Source organism: Augochlora pura, chromosome 8, assembly GCF_028453695.1.
Source record: "Augochlora pura isolate Apur16 chromosome 8, APUR_v2.2.1, whole genome shotgun sequence".
Taxonomy (NCBI): Eukaryota; Metazoa; Arthropoda; class Insecta; order Hymenoptera; family Halictidae; genus Augochlora; species Augochlora pura.
Window position 1 is genome coordinate 4,131,385 of NC_135779.1, and position 18,734 is coordinate 4,150,118.

The 18,734-nt window shown below is 40.7% G+C and overlaps 2 protein-coding genes across 3 annotated transcripts in view; both read right to left on the minus strand.

Annotated features, from left to right (window-relative positions):
* Positions 1 to 179: 179 nt before the first annotated feature.
* Sf3b1 (splicing factor 3B subunit 1) lies at positions 180 to 8,023 on the minus strand. 2 transcript variants are annotated; one of them, XM_078188337.1, is made up of 18 exons: positions 7,787 to 8,023; positions 7,394 to 7,572; positions 7,195 to 7,281; positions 7,005 to 7,131; positions 4,929 to 5,008; positions 4,671 to 4,838; positions 4,381 to 4,597; positions 3,439 to 4,307; positions 2,974 to 3,331; positions 2,601 to 2,893; positions 2,405 to 2,530; positions 2,109 to 2,330; positions 1,849 to 2,031; positions 1,586 to 1,774; positions 1,328 to 1,503; positions 983 to 1,255; positions 684 to 900; positions 180 to 615 (listed from the first exon to the last, which is right to left on the minus strand). In XM_078188337.1, the coding sequence occupies exons 1-18, from the start codon at positions 7,812 to 7,814 to the stop codon at positions 457 to 459; spliced, it is 3,951 nt and encodes a 1,316-aa protein (XP_078044463.1). In that variant the 5' UTR covers positions 7,815 to 8,023; the 3' UTR covers positions 180 to 456. The 2 variants fall into 2 exon arrangements, with proteins under 2 accessions (XP_078044463.1, XP_078044464.1); XM_078188338.1 differs by lacking the exons at positions 7,005 to 7,131; positions 7,195 to 7,281; positions 7,394 to 7,572; positions 7,787 to 8,023 and adding an exon at positions 5,338 to 6,976.
* Positions 8,024 to 9,053: 1,030 nt separating this feature from the next.
* Positions 9,054 to 18,734, minus strand: part of Dpy (fibrillin-like protein dumpy) — a gene marked incomplete at its 5' end in the record, with an annotated part of 87,896 nt that continues 78,215 nt past the window's right edge. Inside the window, 23 exons of the mRNA XM_078189303.1 lie at positions 9,054 to 9,750; positions 9,831 to 10,017; positions 10,094 to 10,332; positions 10,410 to 10,680; positions 10,757 to 10,995; positions 11,085 to 11,273; positions 11,355 to 11,603; positions 11,684 to 11,884; positions 11,959 to 12,327; positions 12,405 to 13,352; positions 13,440 to 14,024; positions 14,105 to 14,287; positions 14,414 to 14,626; positions 14,706 to 15,110; positions 15,195 to 15,563; positions 15,677 to 15,871; positions 15,971 to 16,168; positions 16,259 to 16,471; positions 16,550 to 16,903; positions 16,977 to 17,165; positions 17,262 to 17,531; positions 17,606 to 17,926; positions 18,140 to 18,460. Coding sequence (XP_078045429.1) covers positions 9,512 to 9,750; positions 9,831 to 10,017; positions 10,094 to 10,332; positions 10,410 to 10,680; positions 10,757 to 10,995; positions 11,085 to 11,273; positions 11,355 to 11,603; positions 11,684 to 11,884; positions 11,959 to 12,327; positions 12,405 to 13,352; positions 13,440 to 14,024; positions 14,105 to 14,287; positions 14,414 to 14,626; positions 14,706 to 15,110; positions 15,195 to 15,563; positions 15,677 to 15,871; positions 15,971 to 16,168; positions 16,259 to 16,471; positions 16,550 to 16,903; positions 16,977 to 17,165; positions 17,262 to 17,531; positions 17,606 to 17,926; positions 18,140 to 18,460 — 6,947 coding nt within the window. The remainder of the gene's footprint in view (positions 9,751 to 9,830; positions 10,018 to 10,093; positions 10,333 to 10,409; positions 10,681 to 10,756; positions 10,996 to 11,084; positions 11,274 to 11,354; positions 11,604 to 11,683; positions 11,885 to 11,958; positions 12,328 to 12,404; positions 13,353 to 13,439; positions 14,025 to 14,104; positions 14,288 to 14,413; positions 14,627 to 14,705; positions 15,111 to 15,194; positions 15,564 to 15,676; positions 15,872 to 15,970; positions 16,169 to 16,258; positions 16,472 to 16,549; positions 16,904 to 16,976; positions 17,166 to 17,261; positions 17,532 to 17,605; positions 17,927 to 18,139; positions 18,461 to 18,734) is intronic.

Consider the following 18,734-nt stretch of genomic DNA (forward strand, 5'->3'; position numbering starts at 1 on the left):
CGTCTAGTCTCGTTTAGTTGTTTAATATTTATGTTTTAAATAAAATATTTGAAAACACATTCAATCGATGTATTATTACTTGATACATATCTTTTTTGTTACAATAAAAAGTAGTAGTTAGGGGATTACCTAAATAGACACGTTATATTAATTAATGAAGCGAAATCACTTCTCTACCGTTTATGATACGAAACAGTTTATTCATATAAGGACTGACACACATTTCTCCTCAAACAAATCTGTAATTAGAATTCATTCCTTATAGACACTGACGTGTAACTTCATTAAAGTCCAAGAAATAAATACTTTTAAAGATCCACTGTAGTGTCTCCCTTATGTGTCACGTGACATACGTCTATTTATCTAGTTCTTGTAAACATAATAAGCGAATTATGCTAATTTCTTGTGAAGATTATATAAATGTATGATACACATCTTTTACATGTACTTAAATTATTACAAAACGTAATCCAATTCATATCTAATATACTGATTCTTTGGATCATTCATAATTCGAGGGTAACCAGCCACAAGAGCGTCCTGTCCACCTATATAAAGAGAATTATAAATTTTCCAATAAACATCGCGTACTTTTCTTGCCGGATGGAATAGTCCCTGCAATGAAATATACATTTACTTAATATTCGACACAATTCGTTGCATTAATTCAATGCATTACGTACCTGTAGAGTATATTGTAATATTTTAATTGGCCCAAGAGCGACACGCAAACCATCTACAGCATCCATAAATGCCTGCACCAAATGTGGAGAAGTTTCAAAAACATTGGGCCATACATGATTCAGTAAATGTATTAACGCGTCTTCGCATCCGAATCCATAAACGCCCAATGCCATGTGTTTAATTGCAGCGCAAGCTGTTTGTCTGTGTACTAAATCTCTGTAATGACAATAACGGGAAGGTAATTGATCACAATTTTTCATAAGGAATATGATATTCTCTTCTATTATACATATTTTACCTGTCCATCAATGCATCTTCTAACAATGGACTAACAGCATAAATGTAATCCTTCCCCATTTCTCCAATATATTCAAATAAAAATGATAAAGATTTCAGAACGCCATTCTGTACATTCAATTCTGGTACTCTGTACTCATTCATCAGTGCAGGAAGTACCGTGAATGGACTACAAGTTTCAGCGACAATAGCTATAGCTACAGTAGTACAAACACGATTTTGACGTTCTTGTACTTTCAAATTATTCAATAGAGTTGCTAATACGTCGTGGGGGCTATAAATAAAAAATGTATAAATCCAAAATATTTTTCCAACGTGAAACGTCTTTAAAAAGTTATGTAATTACCCTATCGCCTTTGCAATGTAACCAAAAGTGTTCACTGTAGCTCTTCTAATTGCTTTTTTGTGTGCTTTCAGTAATTCCAAAAGTTCGAAACATATTCTCATCCATTCCCTAGCAGATACGTATTCGGGTCCTCTGTCTGCAATTCTTCCTACAAGATCGATACAATTTTCTTGTACCTAAAAAATTAAATATAGTATTAGAATAAGTAACGTTGTTATACATATGGAATGCATCGTTGATTTTATATAGGATATCAACCTTTTCGTGTCTGTTCTTCAAAATGGGGGTAAGTCGTGGTAATAAGTCTTTAATTGGTGGCGTCATTTTTGTCATTCCGATAACATTAACGATAGCTTTTAACGCGCCTAAAATACTACCCAGTACTTCAGGATATTCTTCTCCTAAGTATTCATAAAGAACAACGCCTAAATGACCCATCAGTTTTTCCTGTAAGGGAAATTAAAATATAATATTAATTTTTATTGGAAGAAAATTAATTGCAAAATAAAATATATTTTTACCTCTTGACACGTTTTCATAACGACGGCAATGCGCGAAATTAAGTCTGCAGCTTGTTGTCTTACTTTAGCTGATTTGTTATTCAACCTCCACAATATTGTACCACATATCTGTGGTAGATACGCTTTCACCCTTTTTCCTAGCGTGTTAACAATAGTACCGAATCCGTTAAGCATAACAACGTCCTGTAATTAGATAGAATCATTACGTCAAGCACATGAATTTAGTTGTTACATTTGCTATTGAAATAGCGATTACAAACCTCCGTTGTCTGCTCCTGGAACGCATATAATATACCGTCTATGAGCTGTTCTTCCAAACGAGAGTCGACATCAGCAGCTCCTAAATTACCCATTATTTTCTCAATGGTCTCCATAACCATCTTTCTGTATTGTTCATTTTCATCTTTTAAATCATCCACTACACGATTTATGATTTCTGACGCGCCAACTTTGTTCGCGATTTCTACGGTCGTATCCACAAGCTACAAAGTAAAATTTACAATTTAGTATCTTCAACCATTTTGGTCACTTACTCGCTTAGATGAAAAATTCATACTTGTCGGTAATTTCTGCGGTCCAGTGCCATACGATGATTCCAAAAGTGCTTAAAAAAATGTGGTAGAATTTCATCCTTGATGTACTGAGCTTCGACACCATCTGTTCCGCAACATTGTTTTACTACCTGTTGAATTAATGAAATTAATATAACAACAAACGAATTGGGTTAATGTGATTCGAATAATGTCGCTTACTTTTAAAACGATCTTCTTCATTTCTTCGTCAGGTGACTGAAACTCGCGAATAAGAATCAACATTACTTCACGAGTATAGTAATTGGCGTATTCGGCATCCATAAGAGGAATCAAATATCCAATAGCTTTCAAAAACGCAGCCAAACCTTTGCCTCTATGCGTACGAATACCTTTCCAGAGTGGTTTCAAAACAGAGTCAAAGCTTTCGATACCGTAAGGTGTAGCTGCTTCTGCCAAGGCAGCAATTGCCAAAGCAGTGATAGTACGGACTTTTTGTTGTTCATCAACCAAGCCTACAAAAGCACAAATTTATAAAATGATAAGTCTGCGATCAGAAAAATGTTTAAAATTAGTCTAAAGATTGTCAATTTACCGTGTTCTATAATTTCGACCAAACTCTTTAAATGCGGCAGTATTGCACACCCCATAAGAATTGCAATTTGTTGAACTATCTTGATTCCTGTGTGACGAGCTTGCCATGATTTTTTGCTACGACACACAGCTTTAAGGAATGGTAACAACGAAGGAATCCCTAATGCTGAAGCTACAACAGCGAAAGCTCTTGCTGTTGTGTTACGCACATATTCATCAATATTATCAATATCCGGTCTCATTGTGGAGATCATCGTCGCCAATCCAGCTGCTTTCGCCAGATTGGATATAATTTCTCTACCTTCTACACGAGCATAGTAATCTTCATCAATTAGCAGAGGTTCAATAACAACCAGTATCTGAAACACAAATTTTACGTTTTCAAATATCATACTATAACGTATCCGAACATTTCGATCTGGATTAAACTTTAACTAAAATAGTGCTTAGAACTTTCGATACTTACTTTGTGTACGTAAGGTCTGACCAAGTCATCCAGTTTATACAAAATACGGTCAATGACCTTTACGAGAAGATGTCGCTCTTGATCCTCCAATGTCGGTGACATAAGTAGAGGAAGTATTTGATTAAATAATGGACCAGCGCCAAATTCTCTGGCTTTGTCAGTGATCTGTCTGAGAGCCGCTTTTCTCATCGGCGGTGTACCATTTTTAATTTTTAAAAGAAGCTTCATAATCTTTCTTTCCTTCTGCTCTTCAGGGCTGAGTGTTTCTTCATCAACGTCAACTAACAATTTATCGAAGTATTGTGCATCTTCTGGCTTCATGAAAGGTAAATTACCTTTCGGCTGATTGTCTACAAATTTGGCGGTTTTGTCCTCGGTTTGAATAAAGAAACCTTGCGGAGTACCGGCAATCGGGGTCGGTGTAGCGGTGAGCTTCCTTGCTGGTGTACGAATCGGAATATATCCTGCCGGTGGCTGAAGAACTTTGTAGCCAGGTGGAAATAGAGCATCCAATTCATCGTCGGAAAGAGGTCTATTTCTCTCATCAATTTCTCTTTCCCAACGATATGCTTGAAGCTGTTCCGGTGTCATTGACATTAAATGTCCAGGTGTGGGAGTAGCAAGACCCATAGCTTTAGGTCCTGTCGGTGTTACTCCGCTGGGTGTTAAAATAGATGTTTGATGGGGCGTAGTTAGCGGGGTTGCAGGAGTTTGTGGTGTCATGGATCCAGGTGTTTGGTTTGAAGGTGTCTCGTCCCATCGACTTCTACGTTTACTAGCAGATGGTGTTGGAGTTTCTTGAATTAAATCTCCTGCAACACGATCAGTTCTAGGCGTCTCGGCCCACCCACTACTGTGCCCAGGTGTCTCTATAATTCATAATATAATATCACTCGCAAGAATTTCAATAGATTTTAAAAGGTAATGAAGATGTAGACCTACCGCGTTCAGTTTTTGGGGTTTCATCCCAACGATTCCTTCGGCTTGAAACAGTTTTCTCATGAGAAGGGGTTTCTCTGCCAGGAGTAGCTGCACCAGGCGTTGCATGTCCCGGAGTAGCATCCCACATTCTTGTGCTTACACCTGGTGTTGCACCAGGAGTTTCTCCTCCTTTACCATGACCGGGTGTTTCGTCCCACCTGATAGCAGCTGGTGTTACCTGATATCGAGAACAAACAATTCAATCAACCATTCGAGTGTATAACTACCATTAATATTATTTGATTACTTACATCAGCGTTATCCCATGATGTTGGTGTTGCAGTAGTACCACTTGGCTTTTTAGGCGTTGGAGCATCATCCGTTTGATCCCAACGACCTCTTTTTTTCGGTGCCGGTTTTGGTTCACCGTTAGCTTTTAGAGTTCCCTCTTTAGCTTTTTCTGCTAGTTTCTTTCTTAACTGAAAACAAATGTAAAAACGGTGTTACAAATATTTGTATTCATTACGCTTCAAATAAGATAAGTTAATTAAAGGTTTCATTAAATATACCTCTGTTTCTTCTCCTTTGAGTAACTGTTCTCGCATAATTTCTGTGTAGGTTCTAGAACCGATGTCTGGAGTCTTGCCACCTGTAATCAAGAACCAGAAGTCACGCAAAGCGCAACTATTAGATAATTGTTCGAAAAAATGCTCAAACTTTCAAAAACTTCTGAACATACCTAGTCATTTTATTGTAATATTTATCATTAAAATGCCCTTAGAATATTTTGGTATATTCTAAGTAAACTACTGAATTCACTCTCATTTCCACGTTGCGTACATTATGAAATAAAACGGTAACGTAAGCACTTCGATAAATACTTCATTGCGACAATTAGTTGTAAGTGTACGGAAATCTGATTAATTATTCAACGGGTACGAGAGAGCTGCAACAGTAGATGGCATATGGCATACGTACGTGAAAGTTTGGTGCCTTAGGGAGCACTGTCCTGCTCAAGTCTTCCACATCGAAAAATACTTTAGCCATCTAAAAATCAACTCATTCTCGTTATTAATAATATTTGCACACCAACCATTCATACTATTTTTCAATAATTACGTTCTCACAAAAATCTCATGATACAATGAGAGTTTAAAGAATGCTGATCTAAATTTAAAAAATCGAACAAAAAGTAAAGGATCTGCGATGAAAGAGATGGAATGAAATATTAGAGAACTTAAAACAACGTGAAGGAAAGTCTCATTGTATCATCTATAAGACATGACTGTAATGCCGTGACAATTCAATCTCGCTTAACCTTCGACATAGTATCCTCGGTAAGCAGATGATTCCAAATGTGCAGACCGTCACTAAGATTGGAAAAAAATGTATACATTAGTATGTATTTGAAAGAATCACATTCATTCTCTTCATTCAAGCCAGTTTTTTCTACTTCACATTGCTTCCACAATCTGAGTACAAAGAAATCTTATACCTAATTAACTACTAATAACCGAGGCAATATTTGAAGCAACTTTTTAAAGCATTAATCATATGACAAATATTTCATTAGAAACCATACAACCTGTTTAAAATCGAAGCTAACAAAGTATTGCAATTTTGTATTTGAATTAATCCTCAGTTATTATTTCTAACAATACTACAGCAATATATAATGTACTAGTTAATTAAATATTTAAAGTCATAGTGTCGAGTGACGTATATAATGTAAATTGTTTATTAAAACACTTCTTTAATTAGAAGTAAGTTGCATTTGCTGTAGCATTAACATATTTAATATTTTCATTTAATATATACACTAGCTTACTTAAGTAACATACAATTTTATGTGAATCAGTGTAGAAAGACTTTGATGTTACAAAAACATTCAAATGATGTCAAAGGTATAATGCATGATGTATGAGTTGAAATATATTATTAATAATTTCAAATAAAATCTTTACAGTATTTTAATAACTTACAAGGGAGACTAAAGAAAATGGAATCTCAGTGAACAAATAAAATTAAATACTATTTCTAGATGCCCATGATATTTTTTTGACGAATTTTTAATTTTATGGAATAAGGATTAAATGAGAAATAATAACATATTATGGAAAAGTAAATTATATTGTCATGGTACTAGTGAAATTTCTATGTAATACTTCGCTTTTAATCACATATACTGTGTTATGACCTAATATAGAAAAAAGCCAACTTAATTAACTCTTAATATATTATATTGTTCTTGAGTTGTATATAATCTAAGAAAGCACAGTTTTCACACATAAATACAATTTATTTTAATTATATTAACTTAAGTTGACTTCTTTTCAGTACACCTCAGTGTATCTATTATGAATGGTATGAGTTTGTTTGCTTATAAACTGAAGTGATGTAAGCTTCATTGTGCATATATTTTGATGCAATATAATCAATATATAATCACATACAACGTTTGGTAATTTTAATCAAATCTTTTCTGATATTATGCTCTGTTGTATGCGAATTTATGATCATAACTATCAAGGTGCATTACATTGCTCCAAAATGTTAACAAAGATAATGATATGCAAACACACTTAGTATCTAATTACCTGTTTGATTTTTAGAAGGAGTAACTTAAGAGGAAAAAAAATACCAACCTTCTGCAAATGGATCAACACGTTCTGGCGATATAATCATTCTTCGTCTTTTTTGTCTATATTCATCCTCTCTATCTGCTATGGTGGGTCGTCGTCTATCCGCAAATGGATCATAATCCTTTTCACTCTGAGAAATAAATATTATTCATTGAGTTTAATATAACCTTCTAATTTTTTTACAATATCTTACCTGTGCAACATCATTGAGTAATGCAGCTGGAGCATTATAGCCTGGTCTCTTATTCGTACTGAATGTAGTTGGTTCATAATCCTCATCCTTAATAAATAAAAAATTATATCACAAAAATAATTTTAAACAATAATCATTATCTCTATGATAGGTCTTATAATACTTTCATCTAAATGAATGTTAAAAAAAGTAAAATTACCTCGATTTCATCATTGGCTGCAATTGATGTAACATAGCCTTCATACTTGTTATTGCTTCCATCATAGATATCTTGATCATAAAAACCAGTCTTTCCTAGACCTACTTGTTCTTTCTCTGCCGTTGCATTCTGTATTTCTTTCTTTTTCGATTGTATTTCTCTTATTTGCGCTTCGATATCTATAAGGTATTAATGTGTTTAGTAAAACCAATAGCACAGTTAATCAAACTTGATAATTCAATATTTCGATTGCAAGCATTAATCTACAATTATGTCAACTATTATCCAACTGTGAAACATACTCTACGAGTATATATTGCCATAAGAAATGACTGAAAACAACGTGTGGTAGCGACATTCACTACCAAAAATTATGGTCCACAACAAACAAACCTTCATGAGTTCTGGGAATGGAATCCATCCTGTATCGTTCTAACCTGATAATAGGTTATTCGCGCAGATTCTATATAAATATACACTTCAAAGAGGATTTAATCCTCTTTGGCGAAAATAATAGCGAAAGACCAAATTCCGTTCCCAACCAACTAATTTTTATATTGACAATGGCAATGCTACAAGATGGCACACTCCGTGGCGGTTTTCAATCGTAAAGGCCGATACACAATTATATAACTTCACAAACATCAAAATATTACGTAGTAATACCACGATAAATTGAACTATACATAGCGATGTAGAATAAATCTATCTTATGCATTTTATATACAGTATTGCAAGGGTCAATAAAGAAATTTTCTTTGCTCTGATTGATTGACGATTTACTGGTGAGACAGTGCTGCCTTACAGTCAAAGAAAAAGAGGGAAAGCAGTGAGTGAGCAAGAGAGCATGAAATTTGCACAACTGTAAGTGGAATAAGTTACACCACACGTATGATGCAGCTTGTCTCATTCTATCGTGCTTGCAGTCTCACTCTTTTCGTGCATCTATTTGGTTGGCGCGCTATCAGAAGCACGCAGCACGAAATTCCATTTCTAAGAAGCTTCAAATAATAAAATCTGTTTCTTTATAAGATTCTCGAAAACGTATTTGTAAAGGATGTTCAGTATACATTAGTATTTTCTATGCGTAACATGATGTAGAATGAAAAAATAATGGCTAGAAAAGATCTGTGGCGCTATCTGTGACAGAGTAATACCACTTATCCTTACCCTTAAAATTATCACCTGCTGATAATTTTAGCGAATAGTTTGAGCATTGTGCCACTGCGTAGAGTAGCGCTATACATACGTTTGAATGCAGCAAAAATTTTGAGCCGGATTATATATTGCCACGAATTTGAAAACGGCACAAATCATTCATCCGAATATTTGATATCGGAACACGAAACGGAAATTTGTTTATAACTAATTACAACTTAAATATGTAAAACATTATTATAGTTACCGTTACCAGGGGTCTCGTGTGAGGTTTCCTATTATGGTAGTGGAAGTAAAAAGTAATAAAATAAATTAATCTACCTACAGAAACAAACTTCTACATATGCATCTACTGAAGCTGATAGTAGATCAAATAAATATTTATATTTTCCATCAATATGAAACGTATGCAATTTCAATGACAATCAAAATTAATGTTTTTAGAATTAGAGGTGTAGTAATAAAGGTAGCATTGTCTTAAAAATATTACATTAACGTTTTATTAGATAAAATGTACAGTTACCTACGCTCGAAGTAAGAAAGCTATATTAGACTAATTCGTTTGACTTTACACGGGAATTAAATTCGCAGTGTTACGCTTAACAAATCCTCCAATGACTAAATAGACTGGACAGAGCACGGTAGAAGAAAAAGTGGAATATTGAAAGATTCGTTCGAATGTAGATAATGGAAGCAAACCATCACCATAAATAGTACAATATATTTATAATATAGAACTATGTATATCTTGATTCAGGGTACTGGTAATATATAACAGTGAGCGATACGAGAACGCGGCAGTGTGAACCCTAGGGAATGAAAGTACGGAGGATCAGTCAGTGGAGGAGTTGTCGGTTTCTAGAAATACAAAACCGACCATCCAGGATCCGGTGGTCTGAAGTGCATTCCAACGAGAATTATATAAAATTACGATATAAAATAATAATTATCCTAAAGGACTTATGATAGGTGATAGTCAGGAGAAGGTTCAGCTACGGATTCTGTAGTGAACAGTGGATTTGGGAACTCTGGTGGATGTGGCAGTGGACCAGCAGTCTTTGGCTGGCGACGATACGCCATTAGCCAGCAGGATACAGCAATAGCTACAGCAACCAGTGCCAGGAGTGCTGTAATTACTAGTGCTATCACAAAGCCGACCATAGAAACGCATATATCCTCCACTCTTTGAGCTGAAGCGACTGGAACAATCAAGACACATGTTAACGAATCGTTACGGTTATAATATCGGCTAAAATTTCCGAACTAAGCAATGACTTACTTTCAGCTGGATCCGCTGTAAACCTCTCTTCTCTTCTCTCTAACGTGAATATAAGATTCGACTGTATCGTTATCTCTTCTCTAAGCTGTCCTTCGAAGTTGTCAGCGACGCTCAAAGCTGTGTCATTCATCTCCGAGTCCACGTCTCGACGACGACGTCCGAATGCGTTGTATCCTCGGCAATTGACCTGATTAATTGAATAGTATCATTTTTGTTCTGAAAAAAATATATCTTGGGCTCTGTAATAATTTTAGAAAACTTACAGGCTGACAACGTCCGAAGCACACGCGTATATTGCACTGGAACCGAATATTGTCGCTACTCGGGAATTTGAATGCATTGAAACTGGCCATCAGAGCCTGTGTCTCTGGGTTCTGTTCCCATTCGCCGAATATCGTGGGATCTGTCGCGCATCCGTTCTCATCCGTCACGATGTATTCGTTCTCCAAATTGTCTTCCATCGTCTTGGCCACGCAGTTTCGAGCGAAGCCGCCGTAGATGCCTGAATTGTACAAAATAACTATATAGTCGCATCCTCTACGATTTAGTATCTTATGATAATTGCTATTGAACACTTACTAGAAGGCTGAACTTCGACTTGCAACATCAGATTGTCACCGATTTCGGCAGAATTGATTTCGTTTCCGTTTTGCGTGACGATCTTCATCAGACACACCGGTGGCGGACCCGTGTTGGCTATGGTACCAGCTGTGGTTAGCATGGAGACGTTGAAGCCGAGAGTGACGTTCTGTTCCCCGGTTTGATAGATACACTTAATGTGGTAGGCCTGAGCTTTGTAAGTCATCAGTTTCGGGTGTTTCTGAATGACTAAGACAAAGCTTGCTTGTCCCTGAAAATGCGGGAGGAGAATGGCGTTAAACAGAAGTTTCCTAACAGATTAAATCACAAGTATTATTGGAACTTACGTTAACGTGGATTAGTCCACAGTTTCCAAACGCCACTTTGAATATCTCCGTCTTGTGCATGGTGTCGGAAGAGATGGACACAACTCTTCTACACTGTTCGTCCTTGCTGCGACCTTTCACGTAGAGGACACCATCGAATTCGTCGTCCAGAAGATGTATCAATACCTGAACTCCATCGGATAGACAGCTGACAATTATATCCGGTCTGGGGAAATCGGTGCGACCTCTGTTTCCGTTATCTATTCAACAAAAATGTTGTTAGTTACTTAATACTTGACCTATATGTCCAAAATCTTGTCCTATTTATCTATCATCGATCGTATCTTACAGCATTGTGTATAAGCGTTCCCGCTGTATCCGCTGATGCAGGTGCAGATAGCTTGATGGCGGGTAGCATTGCAAATCGCGTTCATACCACACAACTGCGTAACACAAGGATCCTCGCAGGTCTGACTGGTCTTGTCACAGAACCTGTTATCAGCACAGTCGTCGTCGCGGCTACACTCGTCTATATCTACTGTAAATTACAACATACCATCAATCCAACCAATTAACAATCAATCGAATACACCAAACGTTGATCATATGATCTTCATACCTAATTTACAGTAACCATTAGCATCCAGTCTGTATCCATATTCTGCAGGGCACACACAACGACCATACTCGTCGATGATCATTCCGTTCTCCAGCGCGCATACGCAGTATCCTTCCTCGTTGATGATCATTCCGCTCTGTCTGCGACAGGGTATGCAAATGTCGCTCTCATCCTTTGCTGTGCCAGGTGGACAGACGCAATTGCCATTCTCGTCCCGGATCTGACCTTTCTCCACTGAACAGACATCGGCTACAAAATCAGAAGATCCCGTTAGAAAATTTCTTGTCACGCTATTAATATTTCAAGAAATCCTTGAACAAAGAAATTACTTTTTTCACAGCGTTCGACTGCATTGCCTCTGTATCCCGGAATACATTCACAGATCATGGTCCTCACGGGACTTGTGTCCAAAACCTTGCAGTCCGCATTTGCCACGCAGGGTTGAATCTTGACGCAAGGGTTTATGCACTCGCCATTGAAGCAGGCGGTCTGAGATGGACATTCATTGTCCGCCTTACACTTCTCTGTCACTAAAACAAAAATTTATAATAAGTACATCTACGCGGAAATGCAAATTTATCGATCAATTTAAATTCGATCGTACGTTTCGTGCATCCGGATTCGACGTCGCCGATATAGCCAGGTGGACAGGCGCATTCGACCAGGTGGTTGTAGACGTTACAGTTCATGTCTCCGCGACAAGGATTCACGGAGCACGGGTTCTCGCAGCGGCTGTTGATGCAAGCTTTGTTCGTGGGGCAATCGGTGTTGGTCCTGCAGCCCAGAAGTGTGCAAGCAACCCTTGGATTACCGCCTAGTCCAGGCGGACATTCGCAAATTGCTTTGTGATTGACTCCTTGGCACACAGCGTTCTTGCCGCAGGTGGGCTCGGTTGGAGAACACGCAGGAACGCAGTTGTGTTGTACACAAGCATGTGTTCCACTGCAGTCAGTGTCTACTCGGCATCCTACCACTGCAACATCAAGTGAAGATTTCATTTATTACGGTCCCTCAATTTACTTAATTTATTAAATTAAAAGAGTTGCTCACCTTTGGTACACGCCACGTCAGCGTTACCATCGTAACCCGCGACACAGGAGCAGATGGGTTTATGATCCGCGACAATGCACTCTGAATTGGGTCCGCAAGTGCAGGGATTCCTGCAAACGGCGTTCACGCAGGACTTGTCCGAAGGACAGTCACTATCCCTGGTGCATTCGATATTCAAGATAGGTTTGGTAGCCCGGCAGGTCCCGCTGCCACTGCTGACGTAGCCGCTGGGACATACGCAGACCATGGTGCGAACAGGGTGAGTTGGTAGCACCCTGCACTCGGATGGTTCTGTGCATGGTTCCACGACGGAACAAGGGTTCTGACACCTATTGCTGAAGCAGGCCAGCGAATCGGGACAATCGTCGTCTTCCCTGCACTCCGGCTTGTCTTCCGGTTTGCAGTTAACGTAAGGATTGCCCACATGATGCGCAGGACAGCGACAGATAGGGAGATGGTTGAAAACTCTGCACTCGGCCAACGGGGAGCAAGGATTTCCATGGCGGCATGGGTCCACGCATTGCAGATTAATGCAGGAATGGTCTCCGGGACAGTCTCCGTTGCTATAGCAGCCAATCACTCTGCAGCGATCCAACGCGTTACCGTGGTAACCTTTCCGGCACCGACAGTCTGCCTTATGGTTGTTTGGATAGCATTCGGCGTTTACGCCGCAGTTGTCGGACACTAAGCAAGGGTTCACGCAGTTGTTGTTCACGCAGCTCTTGTCTAGAGAGCATTCGCTGTCTCTGGTGCATTCGACGGAGTAGCAAGCGATATCCGGGTTGCCTTGGTAGCCTTCTTCACAGGAGCATATGGGCTTATGACCCCTGACGTAGCAGGCTGCATTGGAGCCGCAGTTGCAGGGGTTCCTACATTGTCTGTTGATGCAGGACTCGTTGTCAGGACATTCGTCGTTGTTCGTGCAGGTGCCGATCGTTGTTATTTGAACTGGAATAATCGTACGATTAAAGATCAGAATCTACTAATTTTAGAGAATAAGAAAATAAAATGCAATGCACGAAAGGAACAACTTACTTGGCCTGCAGACTTCGTCGACGTCAGTGGTCCATCCTTCGGGACATGTGCAGGTCATCGTTCTGACAGGAACGGTATCAAGAACATTGCATCTAGCATTCTCCGAGCACGGTTTGATCACTGGGCAAGGATCGATGCACTTGTTCTTGATGCACACCAGCTTGTCAGCGCAATCGATGTCGATCCTGCACTCTGGTTCGTCCAAGTAAGTCGTGCGGTGCTCGCAATAGGAGTACGGATTTCCTGCTGGTAAGTTTTCTGGACAACGGCAGGTAGCCTCGTGATCCTGAACATAGCAGATAGCATTCTGGGCGCATGGTGACTCCTCAATGCAAGGATTCACGCAGCGTCCGCTATCGCAAGCAAGATTTCGAGGACAATCGTAGTCAGTGTTGCATTCAGCCCTCTCGCAATGTACTTCCGGATTGCCTAGGTAGCCGAGTCCGCAGCGGCAAACGGCGCGATGATTTTCGCCGTAACATTCCGCATTGATCGCGCACTTGTTCTCCAGGATGCACGGGTTCACGCATTGTCCGTTGTAGCAAGTTGCTGCGTTGTTACATTCGCTGTCCGACTCACAATCCACTACAAGAACGTTGAGACAATTAAATAATGGCAGTAAAATACTATTAGCAACATTTTCCAATTATTTTCCAGTAGCTCACGTTTGAAGCAGCCCAGCTGAGGATTTCCAGAATAGCCAGGCGGGCATGAACAAGATGGATAATGATCGACAACGGTGCATTTTGCATTCGGACCGCAGTTGCATGGGTTGATGCACAGACTGTTCACACAGGCTGAATTTCCAGCGCAGTCGCTGTTCGAACGACACTCGGCTACTATGCCAGCTGCAAAAGACGAGTCGATGCAATTTATTTAATGAGACAGAGACTGGAAAGTTCCACACACTCAATACATCACCTACCACTTATCTTTTTCCTATTCGAGTTAATAATTGATCAATAACTACTTACGAGGTATGCAATTGATCCTAGCGTCCCCGTCGTAGTTTACAGGGCACATGCATACTGCGACATGATTGTTCACGTGGCATAGCGCATTTCTTCCGCAAGGATCCGCAGCTACGCACGGATTCACGCAGAAAGAATTGATGCACTGTTTGTCGCTGGCACATTCGCTGTTAGCGTAGCATTGCGGTCGATATGGCGGCAGCGTGATCAATGGTGCTGAAACGTAACAATTTATCATTACATGAAATTTCTCGATTATTTGCGAACAATAATATTTTAAATGAATAAGACGTACTTTTGGTGCACTCGATGTAAGCGTTGCCGGTGAAGTCTGGGGAACACTGGCAGACACCTGTGTGAGAAACCGACTTGCATTGAGCGTTTAAGCCACACCGTGTGGTGAGGCAGGCTTCGATGCAGGTGCCACTGATGCACTTGTCTGAATTGTTGCAGTCTTGATCCTGGTGGCATTGCACGTCAGCTAACACGATTCTCTTGCACTGTCCGTTGATGTCGGTGATGGTGTTGGGTGGACAACTGCAAATCATCGTGCGAAGCGGCAATGTGTTCAATACTTTGCATTCCTGGTCGCCATTGCACATGTGAGAAGACAGACAAGGATCTTGACATCTTCTGTTGATGCAGACCAAGTTTAATGGACACTCGCTGTCGCTTCTGCACTCTACCTCTGTTGAAACGCCTATAACCAGTGGAAGAAGCGCATCATTCAATTTTCTAGATTTTTCTATCGGCGGTGAAACGTTGGATATGTAAATTAATTTACCAGTGCATTCGACGTAAGGATTTCCAGACATTCCCGAAGGACAGGTGCATCTCGGCTGATGGTCTCTGGCGACGCACTTGGCGGTGTCAGCACAAACGTCGTCGTCGCAGACTGGTCGACAGACTCTGTTCAATCTGTCGCAGGCCTCGTGATCGGCACAGTCTTCGTTGTAATGACACACTGCCGAGATGCAAGCGATTCGTGCATCTCCCTGTGTTCCTCTCGGGCAGACGCACTGCGCTCGGTGAGAAATCGCTATGCACTCTGCACCACGCCCGCATGCGATTCCGTCGTCGAGGCAGGGACTGACGCAATTCTCGTTCTGGCATGTCTTGTCGTAAGGGCAATCGTTGTCCGACTTGCACTCGGCTAAGAAATGAATGAATTTAAGAAAAAATGCATTTTTGTTACATGAAATTCTAGTGCGATATTGTCACATTTATTAAGTAACAGTTGTGTTTATTGCAAACTATGAAACTTACGTTTAAAGCACTGCACTTGTGGATCACCAGCATGGTTCTGCTGACAGTGACAAGTCGGATGATGGTTCACCATGACGCACTCCGCGTTCAATCCACAATACGAGCCCAGACATGGGTTCTGGCAGAGTTGATTGATACAGGCTGCTTCCGGCGCGCAATCAGAGTTCGTGGTGCAATCGGGGAATCCCTCGGTGTCTAGTGTAACATTATTATAATTTTTAATTAATCGCAGTGGTGCCACAATTTCATATATTACAGTGTGCATTGTCAAATGTTCATTAACGCAATGGTTACCTCTGTAGCAATTCATGAAGGGATCTCCGGATAGACCAGTGTTGCAGTGACATTGACGTCGATGATTCTGTACAACGCACTGCGCGTTCGATGCACAAGGGTTTATGGTGCACGGGTTGATGCATCGGTGGTTTAAGCAAGCCATGTTCGACGTGCAGTCGACATCGGAGTTGCAGATCGCGTCAAGCTGCTGGTCCACTAAAAAAACAAATATAACAAATCACGTGTAAAATTTGTTAAAGCAACGATTTTGTGAACTGCAGATTTTTAAATGTGATTGACGTGTACCTGGGATGCAAGCGACCGTCGCATCACCAGCGAAATTCGGCAGACATTCGCAGATCATGGTCCTCATTGGTAATGTGTCAACAACGGAGCACCTTGCACCGGCGATGCAAGGCTTCGTTTCGGTACAAGGATCCTTGCAAATACCATAGAAGCAGCCTAATTTGCTGGGACAGTCACCATCTACTCGACATTGGGGTTGCAGCTCCACTGGTTCTGGAAGGAGGACGGTAATTTTCCAGTTGTCAATTAATTCTACTAAATAATAATTCATACAATATAAAAATAAGTTACCCATCAAGCAAGCCGTGTAAGGATCGCCGGTGTAACCTGGCGGGCACCGGCAGTTGGGTCTATGGTTGACGACATTGCATTGCGCCGACAGAGGACAGTTGCAAGGGTTGACGCATCTCTGGTTGCGACACGCCAAGGAAGATGGACAGTCGTTGTCGCTGGTGCATTCGGGTCTCTCGCAAATTTGATAAGGGTTGCCTTGGTATCCGTCGGGACAGTAGCACCGTGGTTTATGGTAGCCGTCGGATGAACAGAGAGCGTTGATACCACATTGAGTGACCAAGCAAGCTTCTATGCACTCGTTGTTGACGCATGATTGAGCCAACGGGCACTCGCTGTCGCCGCGACACCCAACTGCAATAGTAAATGCAACGTTACGACTCAGCACCGTTTTAAAGGTTTTAGACTTTGAATCCTAGTTACACACTTTCACGACAATGTTGTTGGGGATTGCCAGTGAAACCTTCGTTGCAGACGCATATAGCACGGTGCAGCAGCACGTGACAGCGACTGTTGTAGCCGCAGGAGTCCAGTGTGCAAGGATCGACGCATTTCTGGTTGTAGCAGGTCTTGTCGTTCGGGCAGTCGTAGTTGTTAGTGCATTCCGGGACTGGCACTGCAAGTGGGAATCAAATGCATGTGAATATTAAGAAAATTAATTATTTACACACCCACGCTCACAGTTACAGGAACATTGTTTTTGATAAATTACCGTCAGCAGGTGGAACGTTGCACTGTATTCTCGCGTTGCCGGTGAAACCAGGCGGACACGAGCAGATGGGTTTGTGATTAACTGTTTGACAAAGTGAATTAACACCGCAGGAGCCGATGCACGGGTCCCTGCATTTTAGCCCGAAACAAGCCTTATCACGTGGACAGTCCTCATTAATCACACATTCCGGATAGATGCAAACTGCAACGCCGTTCCTAACTTTGCACTCGCCATTGTAATTGCAAGGTGACGGACTGCAAGGGTCGGTTTCTAAAAGAAGATCGAAATATTTAACGTGATTGCTTGGACATGAAGATAAATATTATTATGCGATTCATGCTTACCAATTAGCTGACTGCATTCCACGAACGGATTACCAACCAACGGGGACGGACAGCTACAGAGTGGACTGTGATTGATTGCTTTGCACGTCGCCTTGATACCGCATACGTTCTGCGTGCAGGGATTTATGCACCTGTTGTTGATGCACGCTTTGTCGCCTGGACAGTCGGAGCTAATCACGCATTCTGGGTGGCAACCAGTGACGCTGGATGGTACACCTTGAAGACCGGGCAGGCATTTGCAAACCACGGTGTCGCCGACCTTCTCGCAGAGGGTGTTGGGTCCGCAGGGTGATGGAGAGCAGGGGTCTCTCTCTTTTGGTTCTATATTGCAGATAATACGATTACGTTTAGTTCCACTAAGGGATAAACAATCTTTGAAAACTTTAAAATTATCCTCGATAGAAGTAAGAATGGATGGATTTTTGTGAATTTAACAGTCGTTCTTAATAGAATTAAAAAGGGGTGAATAAATCTTGTGAATTTTAAAATTATGCTTGAAAAACTCGAGAATGAATGAATTTAGTGCAAATGTACCTTCAGCTCTGCAGAGGGTAAACGCATCCCCGATAGTCGGTTGTGGACACGAGCAGATAGGGATATGATTGGACACTGTGCAAATAGCTCCCACGCCGCAGGTGCCCGGACAAGGATCCTGACACTTGGTCTTAATGCAGGCCTGTGATTTCGGACAGTCGGTGTTCACCAAGCACTCCGGCTGGCAGCCTTCGTAAGCATTTCCTCTGTATCCAGGTATGCACTCGCAGAAGGCGGTGTTCGCTCTCTCCCTGCAGTAAGCATTGACGCCGCAGGGCGAAGGACTGCATGGTCTCGTTGGTGTGGGTAATGGTGCCGGTGCTAAAACGTAACAATACACAATTAACCCTTGCGCATAAATCGATCGTCTAACTACAAACAAGAAGAGTTAATTTACAACGATCTTGATTTTGAAGATAGAATGTAAGTATGAAGCTGTACAAGAAACGCGAATATACATGATTTACATAGACCGAGAGAATATGTAGAGTGAAAATCATCGTGTATGAACAATAATATGATTTTAGAGGAGAGATACTAAGAGAAGGTCTGCATGCTTTCTGTATACGATGCGTATGTACAATATTTACAGCTA